Source organism: Gambusia affinis, linkage group LG02 (genome assembly GCF_019740435.1).
Source record: "Gambusia affinis linkage group LG02, SWU_Gaff_1.0, whole genome shotgun sequence".
Classification (NCBI taxonomy): domain Eukaryota; kingdom Metazoa; phylum Chordata; class Actinopteri; order Cyprinodontiformes; family Poeciliidae; genus Gambusia; species Gambusia affinis.
In genome coordinates this window covers 3,557,855-3,576,656 of record NC_057869.1, presented here as the reverse complement: position 1 = coordinate 3,576,656, position 18,802 = coordinate 3,557,855, and the positions used below count along the sequence as shown (strand labels likewise).

The 18,802-nt window shown below is 37.5% G+C and overlaps 1 protein-coding gene across 5 annotated transcripts in view; it reads right to left on the bottom strand.

The window, feature by feature from the left end:
• The window catches only part of mpped2a (metallophosphoesterase domain containing 2a), a 112,816-nt gene that overhangs the window by 38,170 nt on the left and 55,844 nt on the right, over positions 1 to 18,802 (bottom strand). For all 5 annotated transcript variants that reach the window (XM_044133819.1, XM_044133827.1, XM_044133801.1 and 2 more), the window contains 2 exons: positions 9,546 to 9,727; positions 1,183 to 1,408 (listed from right to left, as the gene is read on the bottom strand). In XM_044133819.1, the coding sequence (XP_043989754.1) occupies positions 1,183 to 1,408; positions 9,546 to 9,727 (408 nt within the window). The remainder of the gene's footprint in view (positions 1 to 1,182; positions 1,409 to 9,545; positions 9,728 to 18,802) is intronic.

Below are 18,802 nucleotides of genomic sequence, written 5' to 3'. Positions count from 1 at the left end.
AAGAATGACTTTATCACTGCTAAACACTAAACCCTACTAAGTATTTGTGTGAATGTCTTAAAGGGGCAGCATTATATGCTTTCCAGGCACAATCAAGTAACTATGTGACTTGGCCTGTCATGATAACGATAAATGAGGTTACTGCAATAAATGATAATACTGTTGTTTGAGACCAAGTGTTTTGAACAGCTGAATTTCTCAAAATGCATGAAAGAATTAAGGCAACAGGTATGTTTTTTGGTTTTACATAATAAGCCTCTTTAGTAAGTTTCATATAAAACAAAACTAACAGAACTGTCAGTTTCACAATTTTTTGTTTTTCTTTTAATGATTTGTGAAAGTGCTGCGTGAATCAGTTATACAACAATGCAGCAAGTGGTTTCTGATGGTAAGTCAACAAAACCCTCATCTTGTCCAGCAGCCATTGTAAAGCACATACAGTAGTAAAACTAATTGTGCTGGAGCTCAGCTTGGGTTGCTAGGTAACGAGACAGGGTTAATCAACATTTAGAAAGTTTTTGAAAAGGCTTGTTTTCACCAAAAATATTAACTTATTGCTAAAAAACTAAATTGTTGTTTTTAGAAACAGCTAAGACCCAAATGGAAGCATAAAAACAAACAAAATGTGAAATTTGCATAATAGGTCCCCTTTAAATATCCAGTAAGAAGAATTCTGTAATTAAAATAGCCTTATTTTGATCAACTTTAAATATTTATTGTCAGAAGGAAGCCTCGTTTTGTAATCTAGACATTTTTAACTCGCAAAATGAAAAAAACAACAGAGTTGTTTGCCTTCAAAAACGCAGCCAACATCTCCCAGGAGCGTTTTCTTTCTCCACCAAACCATTCCCTCCACAGTGACAAAGAGTCCCAGTACCACCCGTATCACTTAACCTCGTGTCAAAACACAGGAGTAACACAAGCGCAGGGAGCAGGTGAAGGTCCTGAGCTCATAAAGGAATGTGCCAGCTGGGAGTAACACCCTGCGCACAGGACAGGCCCTTTACTGGAGGGGCACAGCCGTTTCTGCAGAGCTAGAGCAGGAAACCGGCCAGAACGAGACAGGAGAAAACACACCTTCACCTCAGGGATCCACAGAGCAACACGGCAGGGACCTCGTGTCAAAACACAGGAACTCAGCGGTTCGGATTAAGGGATAAAAAAGCAGGAGTTGTCTCTTACCACGGCGTCCCGTATATCCGGAATCCCTTTATGGTGACGTCCGAGTCCTGCAGGTACACACAGTTTGTGAGGAGCGACTGGACATTGTCAAAATCCTCCGGTTTGAGTTTGGAGACTGAAGGGAATCTGTAGTAATCCTGCTTGACCAGCTCTGCCATAAAGTCCTTATCGAAGGTCAGTTCGTGGTTCCCGGCTATCACCACCTTGAACTCGTACGGAAGGCCACCTGGAACAGACAAGAAACTGGTCAAAAAAAAGAAAAACAGTCTGTAACAGTCTGTGTAAAATATGGTCCAGTTGTATGCAGAATAATGTTTCCTCTTCCCAACATGTTGCTGATTAGAGGTTTATGCTTATGCTTCTTTATTTATTTTATTTTATTATTTTATTTATTTATTATTATTTATTATGCTTCCTTGAACAAGTTAGAAGTTGAAAACATCTTTATTAAATTTTTTAAAATATTTTCTAGAGAAAGTAGATTCTTACAGTAGCAAAAAGTTTCTAACAGGCAGCTACCATCTTTGGTCATAGAATATAAATCGACTGACAGAAATTAGCAGTTCTCTTTTTAGCCTTTCTGTTATCTACTTGACACTTTGTTCTCTCTCCCTCATTCCTCACTTCAGAATGATGTGATAATTTCTAAACTACAAATAATAAATTTTAGCATCCTATCACAAATATATAGCTCTTTACTGTTTCTAAACCTGCCCTGCATTTTGCATTATTAGGGATATTAGAATGGATTTTAAATTCAAGAACAAAAAGCCTAATTTTAAAAACCGGTTGTAGATGCCATAAATAAGCATAAACCTGATGTATAGAAAGAAAATGCTTTGAATTATCAAAATGTGCAGCTTTTATTTGCACATCAACACAGAAACATCTCCTAAAGCATACAGAGATCAGTAGAAAGTCTGTATATTTTCCACCTGGTGTGCCAGTTTTTACAGAAACACACGTTTGTCCAAATATTTTCCACCTGCAGCTCTCCCCTCGTCCCTCAGCAGCTTCCTGTATGCCTAACCCGGAGCACAGATCACGACTGAAACGAAAGCCAGATAATTGGAGAGAAAAATACCTTCAATTCAGACAGTGAAAGAGGTTACAACCACAGCCGACGGTTCAGCTTGACCCCAACAGGCCACCGTCCATCGCTGTAGCTGTCAGGCACCAGGAAGAAAGCATGAACCCGAATCTGAACTAAATAGAGAAGAACATCTATTACAACTCTCATCCCCTCATCTTTCAACTTCTGCTCTGCCCTTTTCTCGCTCCTCTGTCAAGGTGATTTGTCCCGGTTCCCCTCCGCCATCAGGAAACCGACTCACTGCTTTATTCCACCTGACTGAGCACTCAACCAAAGGTTCTGGCCTTCATCACCTTCCCATCACTCCCAGTTTCTCTTTTACCGCTCCAGGCGTCTCTTTTACTGGCTGTATCAGGGCAAATCAGAGCCATAAATTATGTTGAGCACTGAGAGAAAAACAGGAATTGAAGAGCAACCCGAGGTATAGAAGCGTGTGATATAAATTATGGCAATATTAGATGACTTTGCTTGTTAATAATTCAACATTTTTCCCACAACAAAGATCGCGAGTTGTTTTTTTGTGTAACCCAACAGCTACAATACTTTCTCACAGTGTTTGGCTCAAATAATAAATAAAGAGACGAAACATCCAGAAAAAAGATAAAAACTTATAATACCAATGCAGAGTTCAAACTAAATATATTAAAGGTGATCTATTGTGGTTCCTTGAACAAGTTAGAACAGGTTTATGGACTATTAAAATTGTGTTCATTACTTATTTTGCACAAATAATTTTTCGGTAACGAGATTTCAGTCTGGTCAGTTCAGAATGAGCTGTTTTAGGGCATCTTGTCACTTTAAATCCAAATTAGCTGCTGCTGGCCACGCCCCCAACTCAACATTTAAACTTGTATGTGAAAATGGCTGCAAAGAGATGCACAGTTACACAACCACACATCTTTGAAAAGCATAAGTGGAGCCACCAGCACAACCAACAAGAATGCAGCAAGTGGTTCCTGGAGGACAACAACAAAACTTTCATCTTTTCCAGCAGCCATTGTACATACAGTTTACATGCAGCGATAAAACCAGCTGACCAAACAAGCTGGAGCTCCACCTGGGTTGCTAGGTAACAGGGAAGGAGTTGCTAGGTGACGTTAGATTTCAAAGGTTTTTGAAACAGCTCACTTTCTAGACACCAAAAAACACGCTGGTGTTTTTTTTTTTTTTTTTTTAAGTGTTTGGGTCGTCTTTAGAGGCAGTTGAAACCCAAACAGAAGCATAAAAACATCCAAAATGTGAGTTTTAACAACTTTCCTAACTAGGATTGAATAGGAATGAAACTAACAGACCTTGAATCTGATCCCACAGTTTTAACGAGCCACCAGAGAGCGAGCTGAAGCTCTCCCCATCCACCATGTCTCTGTGCACAGCCTGCCAGCTGGCTGAAAAGGGGCTTTCACACTTTCCTCTTCCTTACAAGGAAAAACAAATTCAGGTTTTTGGAAATATGTTCAGTCACAAGAAACATCTAAAGCGACAATTAAAGAAACTCCACAGATCACTTTTAAAACTCCAGATGGTAACTTATGAACAGCTTTTCTATTTTGCATCAATCAGCTACTTACTCCCTGAGGAGAATAAGACAACATGAAAACTACTTAAATTTAGCTACAGCTCAATACAAATCTGTGTTTAGGTCTATGCATCAAAATAAAATGATATGATATAGATAAGAATCTAATAAATGGAATAATGTTTTGATATTTTGGCTGAGGTAGGAATAAATCTTTATTTTATTTAAATAAAAGTATTTACGTTTTTGGTTTATATTTTTGTATAAATACGTTTTTCTAGAATAAGACCAGTTTGTCCTGTTGAGATAAGCTCCCAAAATTTGATTTAGCATAATTTTAATATTTTACTTTTTTAATCTTGTCCTAATGAGAATACTGTGTTTGAGTCAGTTTTTATCTTTTTTTTAAAAAATTTTTAATATTGCACACAGAGCCATTCTGAACTGTTATGTTTATATTTATTGTGTGTTGATGTAAAATTTCCTGTCTGCCAAAAAAGCTGACTCACCTCAATGTAGCTAAAATTACCCAATGGTATAAATTCTGAAGCTGCTACCCCCGCGACCCGACTCCGGATAAGCGGAAGAAGATGGATGGATGGATGGATGGATGGATGGTATAAATTAGCTGATTATTTAGGTCTGGCATAACAATCGAAACAAACTGACTAAATGGCAACATAAAAACAGAGGAAACTCATGAAATGAGCCACCAAACTTTAGAGCTATTCACAAAAAGATATACATTTACATTTTTATGGATTTCTAAACAAGCAGAAGACCCACAAAGTGCTCCTTTTTATTGCTGTAAAAATTTATTTTTGCTTTTTATGAGCAGTTTCAAGCTTTACATTAGCAACAATTAAAACGGTCTTTAAAAACAAGCAGGAAACTGGTTCTGGTACCGTCGAACGATAAAATATTATGTTTTGCATGTAGGCAGGCGATTTAATGTGAAGCCTGGTTTCAGTAAAAACAGAAGACACCGTTCTAAGATTAAGTTATTTACATATCTTATGATTATTTTGTATTTAAAATCCACCCACAGAGTCGAGTTTGACTGGCAGAAAGATATTTATTTCATAACAATTTGTTGCTTTGCTCCTTTGTGCCATATGGCTGCAGTCAGTAATAACAGAAGGTTATGATGAAAGCCAAGAGGGCAAATTGAATAAAATGCTCAATAAAGAGTCCAATAAAACCTAAATGTTGAGTAAAAACCAAATTGATCTACCATGACATGTGAACAAAAACAGAGGAGAGTATGCCGCTTTATTCTGCAGGTGGTCAAATTGAACAAAAAAAATCCCAGAAAGAGAAAAATAATTCCACATAAAAACACACAGGATCAATAAATATCAGATCCAGCACATACAAGATCGCTGGGAATGAAAGTCTAACGGCTCCCCGGTCTATGAGTTTCATTTCTGCTCCTCTAAATTAGTTCTTGTTGCATCTGAGGATCATAAATTCCAGTTAAATGAAAACGCAGAGCCACAACACACTAACTGAATCAGACGGCCATTTCCACACCAACACACACACACACACACACACACACACACACACACACACGAGCCCAAACTGCATCATTTCCTCTGCCACCTCCATCTCCATCATTCCACTGGGAATCTCTACAAATCTTTATCGCCGCCTTGGAGTTTTGATGGAGTGATGCACCTGCAAAGTGCAACACAAAGGAAAAAGAGGAAAAACTCTGCAGAGCACGAACTTGTAAAATGTTTTGTCACACATTGAGAGCAAAAAGACATCTGAGCATTTAAAAAGTTTCATTGCCAGTGCAAACCTAAAAATACTCCGAGTTAAAAAAGATTGACATATTCTATTTGACGTTAAAGAGGTGACAATCTCAGAAAATTATTCTGTCGTCTCTCCTCACACATCTTCAAATTAATCCTGGAGGAAATGTGACAAAAACAAATCAAATAAGGCGTTTAAATTTAGATCATAAGAAGGGAAAAAAAACCCTCTCCATTAAGGTGTCATAAACCTGAACCTGGAGTTAATTTTCTACTTTAGCATAAACAAGCCAAATTTACATCAAATCTGAAGGCGTAAAATAAATTTACGCCTTCAGAAAAAAAAAGTAAACTCAGGCTGTAACGATGCAAAAGGGCTTTTGTTTTAACGCAACATCACAGAGATGAAAGAGATACGTCTGTTAGAGAATGAAACCAGATCAGAGCCAGAGCTGCATTATCAGATAAGCCGGGTCACAGGAAGCTTACTCCTGCGCATCGATCTCCGATGATCTCCTCCGAGAGGCCGAGTGGAGTCAATCCTTCAGACAAACGAACCGCAGAAGCACAAACGCTTCAGAAACGCTCCACATCTACAAACCCAACGCCAACACACTGAGCCTTTTCAGGTACTTCACTGGAAGTTCCACTTTTCTGCAGAAAATCCAAGAGATTTGGGTAAAAACTGAGACTCAAAAGATTTTTACTGGACTACAAAATAAAATCTCAAATTTCTGGTTTTTATTCTTTTTTCGTGGTTTCTTTTCAAAAAGTGGGTTTTATCTCTGTGAGTTGAACAATAAGAGAATTGTTCAGTTGTTTAATTATGAGAAAACAGTGATAATATAAAGACAGAAGAACGTCGTAAAATTACAAGAAGTCGTTTTAATGAGAAGAAAGCTTAAAGTTATCAAGACCTGATATAATTAGATGCTGATGTGAGTAAAGATAAAATATTTCCTTACTTGTAAAACTGATAACGTCACAAGACGCTCAACATTCAACATTTTAATTTATCGTTGCATTTTATGTAGGAGTTCTTTGTAAATAACCAATTTATACTCAATATTATGACTTTAATCTAATATTCTGACTTTATTCTTGTAATACTATGACTTTAAGATCATGAGATAACAAGAATATTCTCCTAATAGGATTTTCTTAAAAATATTATGACTTTATTCTTGTTACATTATGACTTTATTCTTGTTATAAAAAATAAAAAGTCTTAGCCTTCACATCACTGGCTTCTTTTCAGAACCAAATAAAAGTATGTAAAGTAGGTAGTGGTTTTAGACACAAATGGGTTTAAATACATGTTGAGAGAAAGGTTTACATTTTATTAAATTACATCAAATTTCAGCAAAAACAGCACAAAACAAAGATCTTAAATTCTATGTTTTTTTCTCCCTGAACTTTGAATAGGCCACTCTAAAATCCACCTTTTCGTGCTCCTTGAATATTTCTGTGAAGTGTTTTGGTTAGATGTGTGTTTCAGACGTTTTTGTTTGATGATTTCGCACGTTTTAAAGATCTGGATGTGAATTAATCTCAGAATCAGCTGCCCTCCTGTCTTCCCGTCTGGTCCGAATGTTTTCTGTATTCATCAGAAATTAAAGGAAGCAGCCTGTAGTTTCAGAGGAAACTCTGGTCTTCTGTGCCCCGTTGCACCCAATTCCTGAATGACTGTAAAATATTTAACTTCTCCAAGAATTTAAAATGTCAACTGCAATACTAAATATTTAACTCAATCTTTTGAGTTAGAATAACACAACAGTCTATTAGGTCCACTGTAGACAGGAAAAACACTGCAGTAAATTTCCACAAAAAAAAAAAAAAAAATCACCAATTTTGAGATTGATTTCAGGATTTTTTTTAAGAACAAGAACATTTCTGAATCTTCAACTTTTTAAACTGAGAAAATTTGAGTTTTTTTCTAGAAAATTCTCAACTTTTCAAGCTGAATTTGTTTTTACTTTTCTCTAGAAATGTTCTGAGATCAAACATTTGAGTTTTTTCTAGCAAATTTTCAACTCTTTAAACTCAGAAATGTCCCCATTTTTTTCTAGAAACTTTCTTAGATTAATCTCAAAATGTTTGATTTCTTGGTACTCCCTTTTTTCCAATCTCTGTTGGCCCCAATAAGCCGCCATAGACTGCAACAGAAGAGGATCAGATGAAGGAAAATACTTTCACTTTTAAACCCCACATGAACCTTTTCCATTATTCTTTCGCGTTTAAATGAAACTCATGATATCGGACAATAATTAACCCAAATATCCACTTTGCTGCCATCATATGTGGAAAAAAAACAAACAACTATCTTTAAATTAAACATAATCCACTAAATACAAATGTATTTCTTCTCCGTCTCTTGACCTACTTTCTTCATTTCCTCACTCAACAAGAGAACAACAAAACCGGCCGCAGTGAATATAAATAAAAAGCTTTTCTATGAATTATTTTAATAAGAACCAATGTGTTTTCAGAGCAAACAGCAACAAAGTAAAAATACATAAATGAGATCCTTTTACTTAAAAAGATGCAGGAAACAGACGTGAGTCCTCCAAAGATTACAAATGTGTAAAAACATGAAGATGTTTGTTTCGATTCAACTTCCAACAGTCCAATAGAAAACGTTGAACTTTCTAAATATTAATCAATTATCAACTTAAAACCTGCAGCTCATATATTTTGCCAAAGAGTTACTGTTAAGTTAGTTTTGTCTTATTTTGGGTGTAATGAGACATATGCTCTAGACACTAGACTAAAAATACTTGGTGAGACTTTGTGTTTTTGCAGTGTAGGAGGGATGTGAGAAGTTTCTGGATTTTAACAGCATTTTATTATTTTTTTTCTTCAGTTTCTGTCATAAAAGTAGGTCAGTGTCACCAGTGAGACTGCTGCAAACGCTCTGAAGAGTTTTTAGAGGGAAACTTTCACAGCGACCCTAAAACTCAACAGGGTGCATCTCTTTGATACAGATGAAATACTTTTTATTTTTTAATTCAATGCTGGTAGCAGCTGCTGGTTTTATTTCTGATGTCAATAACATTGAGAGGTCCTGAAAACAAACCCAAATGTCCACTTTGCTGCCATCAAATGTGGAAAAAAAACCAAACTCCTATCTTTAAAGTAAATAGAAAATTTTAATTAATAACATTGTGTAGAAGAATCTTAACATGAATCAGTTTTATATGTCTAACATCATCAGCCACCATGTTTGTATTCTTCTAAGTCAAACACCGTTCTGTATTTTGTAAGCGCGAATGTCTTGATTATTAAAGGTCTGGGTCACATGTTCATGTCCAAGTTTAAATGTTTACTGTAAATTTACAGTGCAGACTAAGTGGGATGATTTCCACAGAGCGTCAGGTTAATTTGATTCATTTCCACTGCAAAAACACAGAATTGTACCAAGTATTTTAGGCCTGGTTTCCAGTCCACATCTTAGTTCACTTGAAATAAGAAAAACTAATTTACAAATAACTTTTCAGGAAAATGTAGAAGCTTGTTTTAGATAAGTAGTTCCTTAATATTGATGAAAAAGTTGAAATCATTTCCCTTTTAACTATAACTTTTTCATAAATATAAATGAATTAGTTACTTAAATCAACCTTATATTTTGCTGAAAAGTTACTTGTAAATTATTTTAGTTTTATTTTAAATGTAAAAAGATATTTGTGCTAAAAATCAGATAAAAATAAGATTTTGTGTTTTAAACTTTAGTCGCTACAACCCAGAGGAAGAACTGAAAGCCTCACACATTTCCCACCCACAGCATGGGGCCAGAGGAGAGGTCAAAGGTTAACTGAAGCAGGGTGCAAGGGTCGGCTGGGTTAAACTGGACACTTCAGCTGACCAGCTGGGTGAGTCAACAGGGAAAGGAGATCTTGTGTGGTCTGGCTATCAGTAAGACTCGCAGCGTGTCTCACGCCTGTGACAATGTGTGTGTGTGTGTGTGTGTGTGTGTGTGTGTTGGGCAGTTTCTTACCTAGCCAGTCGTTGAACTTCTTGACCTCAGACGGAAGGCCGAGCTCTGTGAAGTCGCCCATGTGGAGCAGAACGTCGCCGTAGGGCATCTGGATGCCATCTGTACGCGAGTGTGTGTCGGAAACACACACGAACCTGGTGTGTCCCGCCGGCTTGGGAGTGTCGTAAGGAATGGGGTCTACCCTGAGGGGACAGGCAGGGAGAACGGGCTTAGAAAGGACCCAGGACAGCGGGACCAAAATAAATCGGACCCATTACACCAAACTCATATTTTGCATGTTTTTGTACTTCCACTTGGGTTTCTGCTGCCTCTAAAAAACAACTCAGCTGTTTTTTTGGGCAACAAGTTCATGTGTTTTGGTGTCTGGAAAATGAGCCGTTTCAAAAACCTACAGAACGTTGAGTCACATTCCATGGGTATTACCCGTTACCTAGCAACCCCAGCAGAGTTCCGCCTGTTACCTAGCAACCCCAGCAGAGCTCCGCCCGTTACCTAGCAACCCCAGCAGAGCTCCGCCCGTTACCTAGCAACCCCAGCAGAGCTCCGCCCGTTACCTAGCAACCCCAGCAGAGCTCCGCCCGTTACCTAGCAACCCCAGCAGAGCTCCGCCCGTTACCTAGCAACCCCAGCAGAGCTCCGCCCGTTACCTAGCAACCCCAGCAGAGTTCCCCCAGCCACCCAATTTTTGCATAATCCATAAATGTATTCTAACCTGTTCAAGGAAGCACAGTAGGGCACCTTGAATAATTTTCAAGTTTACAGATATAGCAAGTTTTCTAATTATTAATTAAGCAACATGCTTCACCTCAGCAGTTTAACATTTTAGACCTCTGTGTTTTGGTTTTTGCTGGAGAACCACATTAACATACACTTAATCAGAAAACTAGCTTTTCACTTTTTTTTTTTCTTTTCTTTTACCTCTAACCTACTTTACGTCAGGAACCTGGGATGGAACAGATACCAAACCAAACCCAAAAAGAGATATATTTAAATATTTATATGATTTGAAAACAGAATAAAGGAAGTTCGCCTCTGCTTTTAATATTAGTTATAATGAGGTAAAAATTGTCTTGTTCTACAGCCAGACTATTTCATTTACAACTAGAACTTTTTCATCAATGTTAAGCAATTGAAAAGCTACATACAAACATTTCTGTCTTATTTTAAGTGAACCAAGGTATTTGCACAAGAAACTAGATTTAAAAAAATAATTGGTTAGACTTTGCAGTGCACTGGATGGACAAATGGAGTGAACTGACAGAGACCAATAAATGAGAAATTGGAGGATAGAAAGATGGATGGATGGATGGATGAATAGAAAATCTAAACTTCGCTATCCAGTTTTCTTTCCATTGTTATCCAGAATAATTCTCTGATCCAATTCTAGATTTCACACATCAGATTCAAACCGACTACTGCTACGAACTCAGTCAAAAGCTAGAAAATTACTGAAATTGTTTACAAAACTCTTCTGATTTATAATGGATTTTGCTTAAAAAAAAAGCATATAAAATTTGATTCATGATTGAATTCATAATTTGATGCGTTTTTGCAATGTTTTGCTTATTTTCTTTTTATTTCTGCTCATTTTCATAGTTTCATTTTCCCCCTCAACAATGATGGCCTTGGCTGCCGCTACAATTAGGACAGACGTGGATTTAAACAGCACAACGCAGAAAAAACTGACAATTTGTCGAGCAAAAATAACATCTTAGGGACCAAAATCCATTTCAAGAAAAATAAAAGACATTTCAGCCACTAATCTGGCTGATTAGTGCTCACAAGAAGGGCCATGCTTTTAATTTTTCCCTGGCATAAAATTGGCAAAACAGACAGTGAATCAAAGCATGGGGTGTACTTTCAATCCATTATCTGAAGAAAAAAGAAAAAACTCAAGTCTGTGCTAAAAAAAAGAAAAAAAAAACAGGTTTTTTATGGAGGCTTTTTTTTTGTTTGCAGAGGAAAAAAGGCGAAGAAGCCCCTGCACTGTTTCAGGCTGAAAGCAGAGAGAGAAAGAGGGAAAAAAATAATCTCGTCTGTAATTGAAGTCTACAACGTGCAATCCTCCAGCACTCTGCCTCTACGCCATTATTTCATTAGAAGGGATGTCACTCTGCCGACAGAAATCAGACACAAAATCAACCCTGCAATCTCCGTCCTGACGAGCTCACACAAACACACAGCGAGTTAACGCTAATGTGCGCCGAAGATGGCACAAAAACAAGCAGACGAAATCCAAAAGGCTTCAGACGCAGGGAGACCATTAACGGAGAGAAAATAAGAAACTTTCCTGCAGGAAAACACATCTTACACCCAGAGACAAGATTGCAGTGGAAACTTAATTCTGGACCCAATTTTCACATTTGTGTGACACTTCGTGGACAGTATCGTACAATCGTACATGGTAAGGAAGAGTGGTGTTAAAAAATAAAATATATAATTTTTTCATAACAGATCTGATTTTAATAATTTAAAAAAAAAAAGAATTACAGAAGATATTTTCAAAAAGTGGTTTTTATTCCAGTCATTTCTTCTGTGCTTATCAGGCTTAATTACTTAATTATGAGAACAATATAAAAATAAAAAAAAACAGGTATTTTACCAGAATAAATTTAAAATTATGAGAAAAGTTGTTTCACAAAAAAACAGCTTAGTTCTTTCTTCAAAATAAATTAAATTGGTTGAACGATCGTTCTGCTTCTGGTAATAATTTGATGGTGATGTGTTAAGAGATTATTTTTATTAAGTCTTTTATAACAAATATAACTTCACAAGACGCTCAACATTCCTCATTTTATTTATAAAATGTAAAATTGCAAAATCACACTTTATTCTGGTAATATTACGACTTTATTCTTATAACAATAAATATAGAACAAATTTTAGCCTGGCCATAATATTTCGTCATATAGTCCAAATAAATGGAAGCTGTAAAACAAGATGGCCGCCCTGGAAGCGCTGACATCACTCTGAACAATAGAAACCCAAAGAGAGGATTGGTGGGGAAATAAATCAAAATTTTCCCAAAATTAAAATATCAAAAACCAAAAATCTGATTAATCAATAAAATCGATTTATTGCTCAGCTTTGTAGCTAGGCAACAGGCTGGGCTTTGCTGGAGTTGCTAGGTAACCCCAGCAGTTCCTGCTAATTTGTGGTGTTACATTCAGGTGATTTTTGAAATGGGTCGTTTTCCAGACACCATAAAACATTAACTTATGGCCAAAAACCGTCTGGATGAATCTTTTAAGCGTTTGGCTTCAAAGTTCTTTAGATGCAAACTGAAGTACAACAATGTGGAGAATGTGAATTTTTAATCAAATTTCAAATTATGATCAATAACCACGTCTTACTACTGGTGTGAACCACAAAGAAGTTGACAACAGGAAGTGGTTTTATTCACGTGCGATTTGAATTTTATTTCTTATTTAATGGAAACACTGCAAATGCAAAATTGTGTTTTTCAACAAAGTTTTGCGCTCTCTTGTAATACAAACCCAGCTAGTACAGTGGCTGGAAGTTAGATTAACCTAAATGACAACTGGCAGCCATCCATCTGCTTCAAATTAAGGTTTGCACATGATAAATACACACCATAATGTTTAAAAAGGCAAGTCTGATGTATCCGTTTTGCATATTCTCTCCGTCCACATTCTGCATTCACAGCAAGTCTTCTTGTTTTACACTCCTAAGGAACATCTCTCCTTTGTTCTCGCACACTGCTACAGAGCAGGCATGCATGGCATATTAGGCAAACTGGAAAATGGAGAACTAGCAGCAGAGATAATATTTACTACTGACAATCTGCAGTAAACAGGCCCTGCGCTCGTACGTGCACGCTCGCATTACTCTGAGCCAAGTGGAGTGGCGTATACGTTGCAGCGAAGCTGCTGATTAGATTTGGTGCTGTGAGATTCCCGGATGCCACGCGGCTTTAAAGGATTCAACAGAACCGCATGGGACAAAAAAAACGGGCACAAACGTGTGCATATCTCATATACACACACATGCATATTAAAACAAAGGCAGGAGAAACACAAGCTCCTTCTCTTTTCCTTTGAGATTTAATCCACCAGGAGAATGTAAGTAAATGCCAACAGCCCCTATCAATTAGAGCAAACAGAGGCCAAGAAACCTTCATGATGGTAATGCATTGGTCTCTCTCACACGCAACGCTAAGACACAGAGAGCCCAGTCTTTCCTGCTAACATACGACTAACAACCCAAAGCTTCACTGGAAATGTATATAGGAGTTCAGGAGTTCAGCGCTGCAGCAGGAGCCTCTGATCTTTTGTAAACGGAGACAGTGAAAATGAAAAAGTCCTCTTGTGATCCAGCAGCAGGTAAAAGAATATCCCCCAGTGACAGACGGAGCTGCGTTAGCATGACGGTTCGCGTTAACGTGTCTGAGGAAAGCCTACAGAGCGAAGAGACGATGTGGAGGGGGGCACACTCTGAAACTCTGCAATCCACCGTGACGCTGCAGCAGACACACAGCAGAGCGCTGTGGTTACAGAAGTATCTGCTTGAAGTAGAAAGACATGGCTTTTCATCGTCTAGCAGTGGAACATGGGGGCGTAAACTTCTGCTCACCTCTGGCTGGAACGACATGGACTCTGCGTTTTAGCTCAACTTAGATTAGGAAAGCTACTCCAACTTTACCCAAACTTTCACTGCCGTTATCCCTGCAGATTATCCCAGAGGTTTCTTAACCCTGCTCCAAATGCACTGCATGTTGTAGGGGTTTTCCTGCTGAAAAACACCCCACTTGATCAGGATTTACTATGCAAACACTGCAAAACACAAAATCTTACCAAGTACTTTTTTTATAGTTTCTATTGCCAATATGTTAGAACATTTGAAATAATACAAATCTTACTTACAAGTAACTTTTTAGCTAGATATTGGAGATTGTTTTAAGTAAATAACTACTTTATATGTTTGAAAACATACTAGTTTCACTGGCAGATTATTTCACTTATAACACGGGGAAAATGCCTTGTTATAAGTGAAATAATTATTGCCCACTAGTACTTTTTCATCAATAATAAGAAATTATTGACTTAGATCAAGCTCCTATATCTTGCCGAATAATTACTTGCAAGTTAGTTATTCTTATTTCAAGTGTACGAAGATATCTGCACTAGAAACTAGGCCAAAAATAGTTGGAAAGATTTTGTGTTTTTCAGTGAAATTACAATTTTTATGTTCCATTTTTGTTTCTAAAAACAGTCCAAATGTTTACCAAAACATAAAATAAAAATCGCCTATACATTTTTACACAAAGTGAGTGCTTTTTGGTGTCTGAAAAATTAGCCGTTTCAAAAACCTCCGGAATGTAACATCACAGGTCAGCAGGCCCAACCCCGTTACCTAGCAACCCGAGCCCGTTACCTAGCAACCCGAGCAGTATTCAACATTCTCCAGCAGGGACAAGGTAAACTAAAATGACAAAATTTATGTTTTGAAATGTCTTTCTTACAAAAGAATTTAAACAAAAAAGTTCTTGCTAAGTTTTACGGCATTTAGAAAATAGAAATAATTGTGTTAAGTTTAATTAGCGTAAAACAATAGAAATTGAGTGTGATTAACTTCAGACAGTAAGAGCAAAATTCTGTGTGCATTTTTATTACTTCTAAATATCTGGTTTCAACTGTAAACAACCTTGTCCAAATGTAGGCAGTCTGACTGTTAATCATTTTCAATGACTTCCATATGGTCACTGAGGTCCATATGAAGCACCTTTACTTTTACTGCATGAAAAAGATTCCAAAACAAAGAATTTTCTAAATGTTGCTGAATGTTGTACGGGGATTTTAAATGGGAGTGTGTCATCGTCAGAAAAGTTTTCTATGAAAAGCACCTCTGTTAACCACGGCAGAGGTCCCATGTTGCTACGGGTGTGTGTCTCTTTCAAAGGCCCAGTAAAAATTGCATCAATGTCTTTTTTAAAAAGCAGTTATATCAATGAAACGATTGGAATCTAAATCTTCAATAAGAGAAATTGAAAAGTAAATGCAGAATTTATTATTACATATGATAGACTTGCAAACGTTCTTGCTCAAGAATTGATAGAAACCAAAGTACAACGTTATCGAGTGGCAGAACAGTGACTGTTTGCATGCCTTGTTTTAAAGGTAGACTTAATAATGGCGGAAGAGGTAAAGTTCAGCCAACGAGAGACCGCAGGAGGGACGGAGGATCGCTCTCTGATGTCTGCAGGAGGAGATTTCATTCGACTGAGCACACTTGGCTCCCCGGCCTTTTAGAAAAACACACAAGAAAATAGGGTCAGAGGTCAGCCGCAGCTCGCTCCCTCAAAAGCTGAACACTAAACTCACGCTGCAGATAAGAAAGTTTTTGTTTCTGGCTGTTGAAGCTCTTTTCCAAGAATGATGATACATCTCTATGTTTCAAAGTTGAAATTTCTGTTCAAAGTTTATGCAAAAGTGTCTCCAAGCAAGCTGTGCATCACATTCATTTCTATCTGGATTAACGGATCGATGTCTCTGTCTGCTTTGCTGTAAAAACCTCCAGCTAGTAGACCAGCAGATAATTCAATATTTATGCATAATCTTCCACATGCAGATAGAAGAACCTAACTTGTCGCAGATGTTCCCAGGAGCTTGCTTTAAAAAAAAAATATTCAAGATAGCAGCCATTTTTCAAGATGAATACCTTGGTTGTCAAGGAAAATATATTTTTGACTTTTGGTATCAAAAAATGGATTTATAGAAATAATATAAGCCACCGCTTACAAAAAAGTTAAATTCTCTTACCATAACAAGAACCTTATCTCCACAACAACACTAAACCAATAAACATATAAAAAAATTAGCAGAAGAAGGAGCAGTTTGCTCTTTCTTTCTTTCTTTGAATGAAAGAAAGAGCAAACTGCTAATCAGAAAACAACTCTAGATCGCTAAAGATAAAAAGTAATATCCAAAGCTAATGCGAAACCGTTCAGCATATGAAAGAATTAGCAGAAGCTAACGCTAAACCGCTTATCACATAATGAGTTATGTGGAAGCTAATGCTAACCGTTAAACACCGTGGTTAAACTTTCAATTCCTAACGCCTAACTTTATACAGGTTCTTTTTTAAAGGTTTTATTGGCTCTAGTGGCCTTTATTTGACAGTGAATTGACAGGACAATAGGTAATGAGAGGAGGAGGAAGACATGTGGAAAAGGCCAGTAGGCCGGGAATCGAGCCTCCATATGTGGGTTGTGCTTAACCCCTGCCCCACCACAGCACCCCAGAAGCATCATTTCTAATTTGCATCACATCTTTGTACGCTCTAGAAAACATTACGGTGACCGATACTTTATAGAAAATCTTTTCATCATGTTCACAGCATTGCATGTTGTCTACGTACGGTAGAGTGCAAAGACTCCAGATGAAAGTGAACAGAAACTTAATGTTGCATTAGTTACTCTAAAATAACAATATTATCAAGATTCAAATCTAGAGGTTTTGTTTGAAGCAGGAAGAGTTGTTGTGTAATTGTGACAGGAATCTGATAAACAAACTCATCTTCTCACTCTTTAATAACAAATTGATTTATAATTTTGCAGAAACGTATTTTCAATCATGACTGAAGCAAAGATTTACATTTCGTGGTTCATTATCAGTATCCGGCCATTTTAGCTCAAGCTGCTCCAACAATAAGGATTAAAAGCTTAAATTTATCATCATGTCTCAGTCAGGTAATTTGGATCAACAAATGCATGTAATCCAACTGCTTTCAAACGCTTTTATCGTTTCTAGCAACTGAACTGAAACAGCTGTTGATGCCACTAATATTTCTACCAAATTGTGGTGATAGTAAAAATACAGAGTTGATTTTCATCAGTTTTACAGCAAACGCCTTAAATAAAACAGGATTTATCAGTTAACCTTCTTCATCTTTTGTTGATGGCAGATAAAAGAACCAAAATAATTTCATAAAACGGTGCTGAAGTACATCTGTACTTCATCCTCTCTGTGAAAACTTAACACAATCTGACATTTACGTGGTCGGTTTGCTAAAAGAATGAGAAAATACAAAATCTCAAATTAACCGGAGTCAAAACATTCAATCTTTTTCACAAGGCTGGTTCTGACTTTATCCCTTTTTTCAGAAGAAACATCAAAACACAACATTCCCCCATTTCCTCTGTATATCCTCAGCATCAGTCTGCCCTGCCCACCCCCTCTCCTCCCTCCCTCTCACACACACACACACACACACACACACACACACAAGCATGTGTGGCTCACTCTTCCAAAGTGCAATACCATTTCTCCGAGAGGAGCACACGGAGCGCCTCTCTTATCTTCTGCGTTTATAATTCAATAAACTTCAGAGGAACAAAATGAACACAGAAATAACAGAGAGAGGGTTGCTGGTGGGGTGAGCAGAGAGAGAGAGAGAGAAAGAGAGAGAGTGAAAGGTGGGAGACAAGAACAAGCAGGAAAATCTGGGGCAAATTGTGATGTAGAGTTATTAGGGTAAAAAAATAGCTGATTTTTAAATAAATTGGAGCCGGAATTGATTTTCAGGGGTTGTGAAACTGAAAGGCGGTGTTGTTCGGCGGCGGCGCCACCCCCATGCCATCCGTTCAGCTCGTGCATGTCCTCCTCATCCCTTCCCATAATGGCACAGTGCAGCACACACAAAGGCTCTGTCGGAATATCAGCACCGGAGGAACCTTCCGGCGCTGCGCTGGGAAATAAATTGCTTCTGTTAATGCCCCTTTCATTATGGCACAGCCCTTAATTGTGCTGCTGACAGTCTGCCTGGCTGCAGGGCTGATGGGAGGAAGGATGAGGCCAAGAGCCGAGCAGCAGCTGAAGGCAGAGGGAATAAAGCGGCTCTGCGTTCACCTGGATGGACCACACGGCTCAAAACAGAGCAGCTGTGATTTCCAGAGATGCACCTATCAGGATTTTTCTCTCTATCTTTTTTTTTTATTATTTTGAAAATGCTGGGGGTTTTTTCTTTCATTCCCAGGTCTATAAAACGAGCAGCAGGTTTTGCTCCACCTAAAAAAGACGCTTATACAGCGGGTAGGGAAAGTATTCAGGCCCCTTTAAATTTTTACACTCTGTCATTGCAGCCATTTGCTAAAAAAAAAAAAAAGTCCATATTATTTCTCATGAATGAATGTAAACTTAGCATTCCACCTGGACAGAATATAATGGAAATATACAAATGTTTACACATTTATTACAAAGGAAAAAGTGAAATATCGAATGGTCAAAAGTATTAAAACC